Source organism: Dioscorea cayenensis, chromosome 10 (genome assembly GCF_009730915.1).
Source record: "Dioscorea cayenensis subsp. rotundata cultivar TDr96_F1 chromosome 10, TDr96_F1_v2_PseudoChromosome.rev07_lg8_w22 25.fasta, whole genome shotgun sequence".
Lineage (NCBI taxonomy): Eukaryota > Viridiplantae > Streptophyta > Magnoliopsida > Dioscoreales > Dioscoreaceae > Dioscorea > Dioscorea cayenensis.
The window spans coordinates 5,604,079-5,617,227 of NC_052480.1; the positions used below are offsets into that span (position 1 = coordinate 5,604,079).

The following is a 13,149-nucleotide window of genomic DNA, read 5'->3' on the forward strand; positions in this document are numbered from 1 at the left end:
TTGTTCGGCCTTTTTTCAAGGGGGTTATGTACTAATGCTAATGTCACTAAGCCCTTTTTGTGGATTAATTGTCTTAACCCTTCACGCACTTCTTTTCTTTATCACCCTTGGATGTTTGATATCCCCATTGCGTATAAACCAGTTTTCCTTAATATGGATATTGCTGTGATTGATATTCAATTAGAGGATTTGATTGTCAATACTTCGTGGAATCTTGATGCTCTTAATCAGTTTTTTGGTCTTAACTGGAATTCAGATATAATTGCTCTTGGGAAAATTAGTTTAGAGGAGGGCAACCATTGGGTGTGGCTTAAATCAAGGGGTATCAACCTTGCTTCCAATGTCTACTCCTTTTTAAATAACAAGAACTCGGAGCGGTTGGATTGGAATGGTTGGTCCAATATTTGGAAACTTCGGGTGGCTCTTAAAGTTAAAACGTTTATCTGGTTGCTGAATCATGGTAAGCTCAAAACTTATGAGTTCTTATATAAAATGAATCTTGGTCCTCCTGATCCCTGCATTTTCTGTGGTTTGGTTTTAGAATCTGCGGATCATTTATTTAAACTTTGCCACTTTAGTATCAAGATCTGGAATCTGGTTGCATCTCTTGCTCACATTGACACTAACTTGGTGGATCTTGTCAAAAGTGGGCTCTGGTTGGATTTGCATAGTCAAGGAAACTCTGTTTTCTTGGCTTCTATCATTGCTGCTACTCTGTGGCAAATTTGGAAGTGCAGGTGTAACACTATTTTTAGGCATGAATGTGTTGGCTCGGATACAGTTGCAAAATTGGTCATTCTACATGTGAATGAATTCTCTATATCTCCTAATAATCATAAAATGCTAAATTATATTATGCACAATAGGCCTATGCCTTTCATGAAGATTTTCTCAGTTGCTGCTTGGAATGAGGCCACAGGTAAGGGTGGGTTGGGTTTCACTTTCTTGGATTCTAAGGCAAATGTTTGTTATGCAGGTTGTGGTCCTTGTCATTTCACAGATACGATGGAGATTGAATCTAGGGCTCTTCTTTTGGCTCTACATCAATCCAAAATTGCTCGGGCAAAAGTTTCAAACATTTATATCAGTTCGGAGAAGCTATGGAAATTAATTCATCTGGATGCGGACTCTGTTGGCTGGTTTCTACCGGATTTCATTGTTGAAGTGATGGAGATGCTGCAGCTCATGAATCGTCCCACAGGTTGAACTCATCCCATATCATTGGAACCGTATTGCCGCTAGTCTGGCTGGCCGTGATATGCATTCGACCCAACTGTCTCTATTCCACATGGGAATGGAGAAACCATTTTGGTTGATGAAGCTTATTTCTCAAACTGGATTATGTTAGTTTTCTGTGTTTTTGCCAGTTGTTTCTTGTTTGATAGCTTGTGTTTCTTTGGTTTAGTTTGTTGTTTGTAGTTCTTTTTGTACTGTTGTAAACATTTTTTTTGTTTGTTTAATAAATAGCTGCTCTTATAGCTCTTCCCCAAATCAAAGATGAGCGGTTTTAAATCTATGCTCACATAAGAGAGAACATTCTTTGTGGGATTTGTTGTTGGAGGAGGAGAGCTCTTCTCCAAAGTTTCTGAGACTCTCAATGCCAATGCATCTCTCAAACAAGGACAAAGGTTTCTTTTAATCACTCATTTCATCTATTATTTCTCATGAACTTCATGTAAATAAGATCCTCTTATTGCCAATGCATCTCTCAAACAAGGACAAAGGTTTCTTTTAATCACTCATTTCATCTATTATTTCTCATGAACTTCATGTAAATAAGATCCTTATGTCTTTTATTTCCTACTTTTATATAGTTTTTTTAAAATATTTTGGTGTAATATTTCCTGATATTCAATAATTTCCTTCTTGCTAATATATATATATATATATATATATATATATTCATTTCAAGCAAAAAAGCAGATCATATAACTTTAAAAGTTCTAAACCAAATGATGTAGTTTTTTTTTAAAAACAATATGACAAGACACCACACACATCTCAAATCTTTAATTATGTTCTTTACTCATATGAAATTTAATTGCAATATTACCCACCAACCGCAGGATGCTATATATATATAGCAAATGATGCAGTGTTGATGGCTGGGGAGAGCAGCATGATAATCACATGGGGGATTAAATCAGGCAAGTGGCTACAACAAGGTCAAAAGTTAAGTTATGTTGCGCACCAGTTAGCCAACAAAACTGTGGTTGAAGGTGGGCTTAACAAAGACAAGACATGCCAATTCACATTAACCACTCAATCTTAAAATCATTACACAAAGAATGCTAGTTATAACTATGTTCTTGATCATTTTTTTGCTCACATCCTCTTACTTTGCAAGGGTCAATGCACTAAATTCGGGTGACAAGCGAGTGGGTTATGGCCGGACAACTGATGCTCATAAAATGACCAACATGTTTGGTGTCATCGGCATCTCCGGCCGCCGTCCATGGCTTGACATTACTACTGTTTGTTTTTCGGCTTTTGCCATTGTATCATTGGCTTTCTCAAGAGTCAATATTCCATTCCTCCCCCAAATCAAAGATGAGCGGTTTTAAATCTCTGGGTTGTCCACAAAAAAAAAAAACTCAAAAGCGCTTGCCCATTGATAAGAATCAATATACAATTCCCAAACTATATTACTGTATATAAATGCAGAACTGGTTATGCTAATGTGAAAATCAAAATACCAGAAAGACATAATGTAGTAGGAACATAGTTTCATTCCTCAATTTTCACACTAAACATCCCTAGAATAAAATGGATCTCAAACAACATATGCTCACTCTCATAAAACAGATGTTCAAATAAATTTAACATAAATAGAGTCGAAAAAATGACCGATGCCCATACTTAATCACTAACCACCAAAGTTTACAGTGATTAATAAAAGGCATGGCAGATTGGAACTATAAGAATAAAAAAAGATCAAATCTAAGAGAGAGAGTGCAAGAGAGTGAGAGCATAATAACTGTCAGTCCCCTTGACATGGAAAATTCGAACATTACACCACATCAAGGTAGCGAAAAAACCAAAAAGAGAAAAAGATGAGAAAAAGGGTTGTGCCGCAGTCATGATACCTTACCAACTGTTGGTGTTAAAACAAAAACATAAAAACAACATTATTTTGATTTCTGTATCAAATCAACAAACGAATTGATGCAGCATGTTTCACCATCTCTCCCGCGACTTTGACCTGAACATAGGAAACATAAATGATTAGCAATAATGAAATACACATGCGAACAAATTGGTAGCAGGAAAAAGAAACCCATCCTTTGGTGAAATCAGCAGCAAAACATGGCAGACCAGAGACCAAGTGCCTTTATTGAATTCTAAAACAATACAAATCAAAATTTTTATTAACATATCCCAAGAAAATATCTTGTGCTTCTCCTGCCTCTAAATGTTATTTTCATGGGATATATTCAGAAGTTTTAATCAAAGTAATTGTGTTGCAGCCATACGAATAAGTTAAGATTATCACACTTTATGTAACACACTTTGGAGAATATAGACCGTCAAATGGGTAGCAAATTGCTAATTTTTATCAATAGAAAGAAGCATTGATGAAGCTTCAGCAAAATGCACGACATGTATGTTTCTAAGAAACTATACTGATCATGAAATAATATTAATTGCCACATCCCATTGTCAAGTTTTTTTCGTCTATGTGGTATTAGCACCAGCAGCAGCCTAGCATGTAATATAAAAAACCAAAGAAAAAACTTAAATCATACCGGTCCACATTGCGATTCCCAGGAAAACCTCTTTCCTTTGCAACTTGAAATCGTCTGTCATCCGCCGGCTTGGACCAATGATCACCCATGCCCCCACGGGATCGAGGCCTCTCACCATAATCTGTTATCCTTTGCTCCTCAGAGATGCCAGACTGAGAAGGTGGTCTGTCAAAGGATGACACAGTTCTTCCAGATCCAGAACCAGGTCTCATGTCAATGGTAGCTTTTTGACCGAACCGAACCTTGTCATCAAACTCGCGAATGAGCAACTCTAGTTCCCTCTCTTTTTGAAGTACCTGCTCATGAAGACCTTTGAGCTCATCAGCAGAAATTTGTGCAGACTCACCATCTGAATTACCCTTGCTTTCCTTGATAAGTGTGTCCCTCAGACGTCTCAACTCTTCTTTCAGCACCTTTTCTTCCTGTGTCTCAGGCCTGAAATACAAAATCCCACAATATTATTATTGATGAAAAGAGCCTTCTTCCAAATATGTATAATTAAACAGAAGATCTGAATTCAGTTATAGCAGAAAAATGGAAATATATTTTACATAACATAATGGAAGAAGGCCTCCTCTAGTTACATTCACTTTTCTAAAAAATAAAGTCACCACATTAGACAATATCACAAGTTAAATTAAGTTTAGACATATCTATGAATGTATGACATTGTATTTAAACTAACAAATTTATGTTATATTGACATACTGAGCCATGAACAGAAACAAATAGAATGCTGCCTTTTAAAGCTTAATCTGGCTAGTAATTCCAATCCATACGAGGGCAAAGCTTAGAGCAATATAAATTCCAGTCATCAAGTAAGTTGGTCAGGGGAGAAACAAAAAATCAGTCTTTAAGCTACATAAGAAGTTTAAGCTAAGGATAAAAAGTTAACAGCAATTACATTGTATATTTCTAAGAGAAATAAAGAAGTTTTACATTGTTTAACATTTTAAACACCATCTAAGAATAATTTTCAGTTCATTATACTTGAAATTTTAAATTTGAAGTCAGCAATTGGGAATTACAACTTTGATACTGCAATCCGGAATTTAACACAGTATCCTTAGAGTGCCATTGTCATTGCACTTCCGAAGAAAATATTCTAGCTAACACCTTGGATATGTACCACCTGGTACAGAACCAACTCTTTCAAAACTCTGAAAGAAGTCCATAATGACGAAAAACATTTGTGTCATTTAAAGAGTATTCAATGGTAATTGGTAAATCAAGGAAGTGCCTCAACTTCTCTTAATACGGAAAATCCTCAACTTAAAAAAAATTTTAAAAAAAAAAAACAAACAAAAAAAATTATGGCTTTTGGATAGAAACTTATATCCAAAAGCTGAAGTCCAACATCCTATCCTAAGTTAGCATTAGCTTCTTGGGTTATTTACTTCATTTCATGTTCTCAGAATTCAGTGTAAATTGGAGTTGATTCATTGTGCTACACTCTTTCATCATTCACAGAGAATGTCCAAATGTACTAATATTTCCAAATACAACAAATCTTCAACTAAATATATCATACAAGGTTATTTTTATGAGATTAACAAGTAACAACATAATCCATCCAAAAAATTTCTAGTAATTGCCTTACTATAAAAACTTACTCATCAAAAACTCTATTAGTTGAAAACTCTAGTTTAAAAGTGCTCTCATAAAACAGTAATAAGCACATCCTATTGCTATTGAAGAAATACCATTGCGAAAAGTAAGGTCAACTTTTTGAGGACAAAATTATAGCAAAGGACTTGGCATATTTCAAACGAGAAAACATAGATTTTCCTGATAATAAATAAATTAAATTTAAAAACTGCCTAAATCATACAAAAAGACTAGAACCTTGTGATTAATGAACATCATATTAAAAATTTAAGACTCTGGCATAGATCCTAAACATAGTAATATGTTCTTATTTGAAGAGAAAAAATTCACTGAAGGGTGAAGACAAAATGAGTTCAATAATCTTAGGTATACATGATTCTCTAATGTTTTCAAAATTGAAAAATGGATGTATGTCACATCTTATCCAATAATAACCTAGGATTTTATATCTAATGCCTGAACAAGGATGTAACAACACTTTTAAATTTCCAATATTCCTTGCCAACTAAGGATCACCAATTCTATACTTTATAAGAGGATTCAAAAGGGAGAGAAAATCTATATCATTTCAGAGAATGTATCCAAACAAATCCAAAAAAAAAAATCCAGATTTCAAACTGTCATCTGACGTAATAATGCAAATAATTTGTTATATGAATTATAATTAAAAAATAGGGAAGGTGTCAAATGGATCAGAAACAGGTTATGTTTGCTATCTCTTGATAAAACATGTTAATATTTCCAAACCGCCTTGAAAATTAATAGCTGGAAACCAACGCCAGAACCACTATTTTGCAACATAAAATACTATTATAATGAGTTCACTACTGATTTGCAAGGTAAAAAAATAGATCTGGAATTTTACGCATAATTTAAAAAGGTAGGCTAAGTGGCAGAAGGGAAATGACAAGGGAAAGATAGGAACCATCAAGCAAAGACTTCATACAAAAGTATGTTTAGGAAATGCAATATAATTCATCAATTCACACTATAACAGTGAAAGTACACAGTAAAGCACCTGAAATCTACAAGACATAAAAGTAGTAATAGTTCAATTCTTGCAGCATAAAATTAAAATATAAAGCAATTAGAAATTAATTGATCTTAAAATTCACGCTGAAGATAAATAAAAGGCCTAGAAATAACACAAAATCTAAACAAACTCACAATCTGAAAGTTCAAAAGCATAATTACAGTCAAACAAAATCATGATCAGGCCTTACTATATAAATGTATTCCTAGGGGGAAGCTGGGGGCTGATGACTGAAATAATATAATAGATAGAGGAAACTAGATATTGAATATAAGATACTATGGGAACAAGGGGAATAGGTAGGGATGTTGAAGGATGTCACAGGAAGAAAGATGCACAAATGTTAGAAGAGATAGCGAGAGGGAGAAAAAGGAGAAAACTTTTGACAAGAAGAGAAAAAACGATTAAAAAAATGTTGATTTCTTAAGAAGCAAGGTCAGGACTTATTAGTGATGGGTTGGTCACAGATCATCAAGTAACCGGCCAAAATTTGCAAGGAATCCTTCTAGATGAGTTAAACTTTTTTCTAACAAGCTGGGAAGATGACTCAGAGTGCAAATATCATTCTCTACCAGTACAAGGCAACATGATCTTTAGCTACTGTTATGCCACATATGGGAGAAATTAGAGGCTAGAGTTAAAGCACAAAAGGAAATTGCCCAGACGCATTGGAAGCTACACAAGTCATTAAAAAAGTAGCCTACTTTCTGTGCTTGATGCAACAAGTAACCATCCTTTCCCCACTCCTGGCAGACTCAGAAGAAAAGTAAATATCTATAGCAATTGCACAAAGCTTCACATGAAGATCAAACAAAATGGATGACATTTTCCCTCAAGCAACAACCTATCAGACTGCAATTGAAATTGTCGTATGCTGTAATATCACTAAAAACAAACTAGTGGCAGCACTGTCCAATTGCCAACAAACTAGTTGCAGACAAAAATGGTGAAACTAGAAGTGAAGTGTGAGAGTATTTAAACCTGTTGACCCTGCGATGCTCGAGCTCCTGATCAATCTTCTTCCAGTCCTTCCCTTTCTCCTCTAGGATAACCTCCCGTGGCTTGGCATCACCAAAAGGGTTCACCTTTGGGCGTGGTTTGATAGCTCCAACAATAGTTGACGCCCCTGCTGCCAATGTCTGAGATCCAGGGCTCCCAGGCCTGCTTGATTGTGCACTAGAAGGTCTGCTGGAATGTGAGCTTGTTGGCCTACTAGTCTTAACCTCGATCTCAGACTCCATCTTCCTCCAATCCACACCCTTTTCAGCAAGAACTTCCTCCCTCGGCCTGGCAGCCCCAAAGGGGCTCGGCCGAGTCTTCACAGGAGACTGCACAGGTGCACCAACAGAACCCTTGGGAGGATCTAAAGACAAGCCTTGGTCTTTCGCCCCGATCACCATTGTTTGAGAATCCTGAACCACCGCTACCTCCTCCCCTGATCCATCGATCAGCATCAGATGCTGATGCAGCGCTTTCCCTAAATCCAGATCCGAAAGCTGGAATTCCTAGCCGGAAGTACCTTTTTTCCAGCAGACCAGTTATCGACATCATCAGCCCTAGAAGAACCGCCGGTTCCAAGCATGCTATACCGGTCCGACCGTCCCGAATCCCCAGACGGCAGGCCAAAGCCAGAGGATTTCTTCCCGGCAGCCCAATTATCCACCTCATCCGCCCGCGATGGCTGATCAAAATCCGAACCCCTACTCGGCGGTCCCCTCCGTTGCTCATCATCAAAACCCCCACCAAATCCCCTCCTTCCATCCCCGTCATCAGATCTCCTCCCACCACCAGAGAACCCTCCCCCACCACGCGACCCCGCACCGTATCCATACGAACGGAACCCACCGCCAAGCCGGCCTTGTTCAATCTCATCAGCAGAGCGCTCACGAGGGCCAGTAGGAAGTCGAAGCATCTCATCATGGGTGAGTCCCTTAGGCTCGATCGCCGCATCCCTCCGGCCGCCGCTGCTGCCGCTGCCAGGTCCAGGGTAAGCGCTAGTGGTGAACTCGGCAAGAGACATGGTAGTAACAGCCTTCTTCTTCTTAGGCTTCGACGATGCAGCTTCCCTCAAGCTAGGGAAGCTCTGAGCCGGTTGGCCAGCAAGAACGGGAGGATTCGAGGCCTCAGAAGCCGCACGCTCCTGCTCCTCCGCCTCTGCGCGCTCGGCATCCAGCGCCCACGCGCCTACGCCACCCCAGACCTTGGACATCGGAAAAATCTAGGGTTAGGGTTAGGGTTTGGAAGGGATCAATGGGCTAGGGCTCCGACGGAGGAGCCAGAGCTCTCAGAGACATGCAAAGAAAGCAAAAGAAATGGTTTTGAGGATTAGATAGAGATAGAGAGGGGTAGTTTGGTAAAAAGGAAAAAAATTAGATGAAGGGTTGGGTTAGGGAGGGGGTAAAAGGTGGTTAAGGTTAACCCTGTTAAATAGCCTTGTTATTCTCTAATGGTGGTTGGTGGGTTTGATGTGATTAAATAAAAAAAGGGGGACATTTTTAGTCAAAGTGGAAAAATTGTGATTTTTTTTTTGGGGGGATTTATTTTTGTTTTGTGTCACATGAATCATGATTTGGTTAGAATATGATTTATGGTCCAAATTTCATTGAAATTTGAATTTATTTTTTTTTTTTTGAATAAATGTGGCTTTTTATTTATTTTTTTAATAATTTTGTATGTATATTTACAAAAAAAATAATTGTTGCTTGATCTATTGATACTAGGTCTCTTGAGTAAAGTTCTCATTTCGGAGGGGTTCCGAGATCAAAACCTACGCATGACGAGAGAAAAATGTTATTAAGCTTGTGTGCGCTCCACATCTATATTTAAATCTTAAATGAGGATGTTTGTCATCTAGTATTAATATATATATATATAAAACAAGTCACTCAACTCAAATTAGGTGAGCTAGTTGATCTTTGGACCTTTAATTCATAAGCTAGGGGAAGTTAATTTCTTTTTATTACGAACGTGATTGTTTCTGATTTTATTATTTTAGGTGTAATTTAGAAAAATTAAATGATAGAAAAGGTTTTTTTTATAAAGGTGGCATAGGCATTATATAAAAAAATAAACCTTATATAGAAAAAATTTATACAAAATTGATAAAAAAAAAAAAAAATAAAAAAAAACTCAGTTAAATATTTTATCACAATTAGTTTGAAAATTATTTCATAGACCACTCAAATGAAATAATAGAGGTGATATTTTATTTTTCTCTCTAATTAGAAATGGATAAGGGTTTAATGCATGGTTTATTCGCATTTATTGGTTTATTCGTATGTGATCCATAATTTTTAATATATGTTGTTAAATTACCTTTCTCTTTAATTGAGTTTGACCAAACTAAGCCTAGTTTGAAAATTCTTTTCAATAAAATGTGGTTTACTTTTAAATAGATTCTATTCGTATGGATGATTTGAAATTTATATAATTAATGCTAATAAATCAAAACCATTGACATTTAAGTATAGAATGAAGATGAGCTTTTATCCCAATTTGTTAGCAAAAGTCTTATTTTATATATATATAAATTGAATTTAAGCACTTCATGAAGATGATTAGCATTATGATGCATTTCATTTAATGAATGGATGATTTAAAAAAACATGATAGAGTATTAGTCCTTAACATTTTCAATCTACATAAAGTGGGACTTTACTAATTTTGGAAGCATATATTTGTCTACTATTATTTTTATTATTTGACATTAGCCAAAAATTTATTGAAAAAATAACAATAAGATTTTTATTTTATGCATTCATTATTAAAAAAGAGTTATTCCATTTGTTTCAAAAAACAATGGATTCCTTTCTTATATACTGTAAATCAACATTTTTTGGCTGAATAAATAAATTAATAGTTTATATTTTATTTTTTATATCTGTAAAATATAATATTTTACGTTTTTAAAATATCTTAAATGACCACCACGTTCGTAATAGAAGGATGATAACTCTTTTCCCGATGAATAGAGCCCTAAGAATCACCTCTCTCTTATAACAGTTACGGTGAGTGATTTATTCACTTAAAAAATAAACTTTATGTAGATTATACTAAAAATACGACAGATTTATTTTAAAAAATCTTATGAACAAAGGTATAATTAATAATAATAATAATAATAATAATAATAATAATAATAATAATAATAATAATAATATGGTGTTCTAAAAAGGATATACCCATCACCCATGGCACCATAAGTAAAAGGCAAAAGACAAGGCAAAGTTTTTTGAGAAGGGAGGTGAGGATCAGATGCCTTCAAAGACAGAACAAAGCTTCAAAGGACTTGAATGTTTTTATCAGTGTCCTGTGGAAAAGTTAGACTCTTTCTCCACCATTCTTTTCTTCCACTTTTTCTTTGTAGGGTATATACCTACAAATATGCAATGCCAAGGGCAAAAAGTTCAACCAGAGTTTAGTTTTTAATTAGGTGAATGATCATTAGATTTGGAAATTAGCCAAGTCTAGCAAGTAATTTAAAGTGATTTGGTGATAGTTGAGCTTGAGTTGGATCTGCACTTGGCCAAATTTATTTGTTTTTTTAATATATAATATTTTGAGAAAATTTTTACGGAGCCAAAAACATAAATAAAATTAGCCAAAATCACTTAATTTGGATAGTTAGAGATACCATTCCTGATTATTTGGGGAAAAAATGGACATCGGTTTAAATCTCACATAATGGAATTAAGAAGGTGTTTGGTTCTTAGATCGGAGTGGGAATCACTTCTTTCTGAAATCCATTCCCATATTTGGTTAACCATGAATGAGAATGAGAGAAAAGTAGGTAAAGAATAATGAGTGAGCAATCCTCCCAAAATTATTTTAGCCTTCTTATTTAGTAATGAAAATAATAATTTAATTTAAATAATAATTAAATATATAATTTTAATAATAAATAATAATTAAAGTGGAATAATAATGACTAATAATTAAAATAATAATCTAATTTAAATAATAATTAATAGATAATTTTAATAATAAATAATAATTAATGTGAAATTATTATGACTAATAATTTAAATAATAATTTAATTTAAATACTAATTAAATAGGTAATTTTAATATATAAATAATAATTTAATGTGAAATAATAATAACTAATAATTAAAAATAATAATCTAATTTAAATAATAATGAAATAGATAATTTACAATTAAATAATAATTAAAGTGAAACATTTAGTTCAATGGAAATAAAAATACTTAAAATATTTTATAATTAAAAAATAATAATTATTAAACCTAACATTTTTTTTATTTATTTACATTAAAATATAAATTTTTATAATATTTTACTGATTTTATTTTTTTCAATCCCAATTAATTATCCTTTCATACTTTTACCAACCAAACATGTTTTTTATTCGCCCTAATTCTCATTCTTATTTAACTCCTCCCTATTCCCAATCCAAGAACCAAACACCCCATGAATTCTTTCATACCCATTAGCCCAAAATGAAGACTTGTAAGGTATTAATTTCACACACATCCCTTGAATTTTGGTACTTAGCACCTTTCTTTTAAAAACATAAATAGATGATTAGATGCAAATCAAATATATAGCAATAAAACTGTAGGCATTGATTTTTATTATTTTTATTATTATTTTAACATTATATAATTTTTTTTCAATTTTTATATTTTTTTATTCTATATATACCCCTTTTTATCCCCTTACTAATCTCACACCAATTTTTCCACTTCTCTCAACATTCAAAAAGCTCTAAAACTCCAACTTTTTTCTAAGCATTATTATTGATTAAGGGAGTGGTGTGGCTCCACGGTCTCACCTCTACCCGCCGCTGGATGTCGGTGGCTACATTCATTCTTTGATCACAAAGCTCTCCTCAATCTCTAATTAACAAGGTTAGGTTTAAATTTATATTGGTTGCTTAATTTTAAATTTTACACTATTAATTGTTATTATTGTTTGATTTGCTAAATGCATCTAATTATCTTCATTTTACTCTATTAGTTGTTCTAAAGTTTTATTTATTAACTATGATTAATTATTTTAATTGTAGAAAGACGCAGACGTGAGAAGTCTAGAAACGTGTGATTTTTTTATTCACTGATAACATAGTTAGAAGTCCAGAAACGTGTGTTTTTTTTATTCACTGATAACATGATGAGTGCATCAACATTAGCCCCGGAGTTCGAGTAAAAGCTAGAACCTAATGCCAACAAATAAGTGACAACAGTGACAACTTCCATCCAAGATAAGAGAATTATGAGAATATTGATTCCTTTCGTACCCAACAGAATATGTAGACAACTTAATTCAATAGGTAAATGAATTAAATGCGTTTCTTTTTTTAAGTTTTTTTTAAATTATTTTGAGTTATCTCAAATTCTTCTCATTTATTAGAAATTATTTTAAATTTTAAATTATTTTAATTATTTTAAAAAAGGGATTTGTGGGATTTATTTATTTAATTTTTAATAACACCATAACATTGAAGTGGAGATTAGTTGGTTAAGATATGTTTAGTAGATATTTTGGATAGTGGATGTAACATGCCTGGTCAACCTAACCCGTCCAGAGTACAAGCAGGGTCTGGGGCTCAATCCAATTTGTCCATATTTATCAATAATAATAATAATAATAATAATAATAATAATAATAATAATAATAATAAGGGAAAATTACTGTTCACCCCTCGTAATTTTCAAAACTTCCCAAAAACCCCCTCCTACTTTTTTTACACACCACTGACACTCTTCCAGTTAGTGTTTAACTTCCCTTTTACTCCCCTAC

At 33.9% G+C, this 13,149-nt stretch overlaps 1 protein-coding gene across 1 annotated transcript; it reads right to left on the bottom strand.

Moving 5' to 3' along the window:
• Window positions 1–2,963: 2,963 nt before the first annotated feature.
• LOC120270486 (eukaryotic translation initiation factor 4B1-like) lies at window positions 2,964–8,701 on the bottom strand. The gene is given in 5 exon segments (XM_039277514.1): window positions 2,964–3,202; window positions 3,747–4,181; window positions 7,369–7,751; window positions 7,753–7,881; window positions 7,883–8,701. Coding segments are annotated over 5 exon segments (1,686 nt in total). The 5' UTR covers window positions 8,597–8,701; the 3' UTR covers window positions 2,964–3,177.
• Window positions 8,702–13,149: the final 4,448 nt, after the last annotated feature.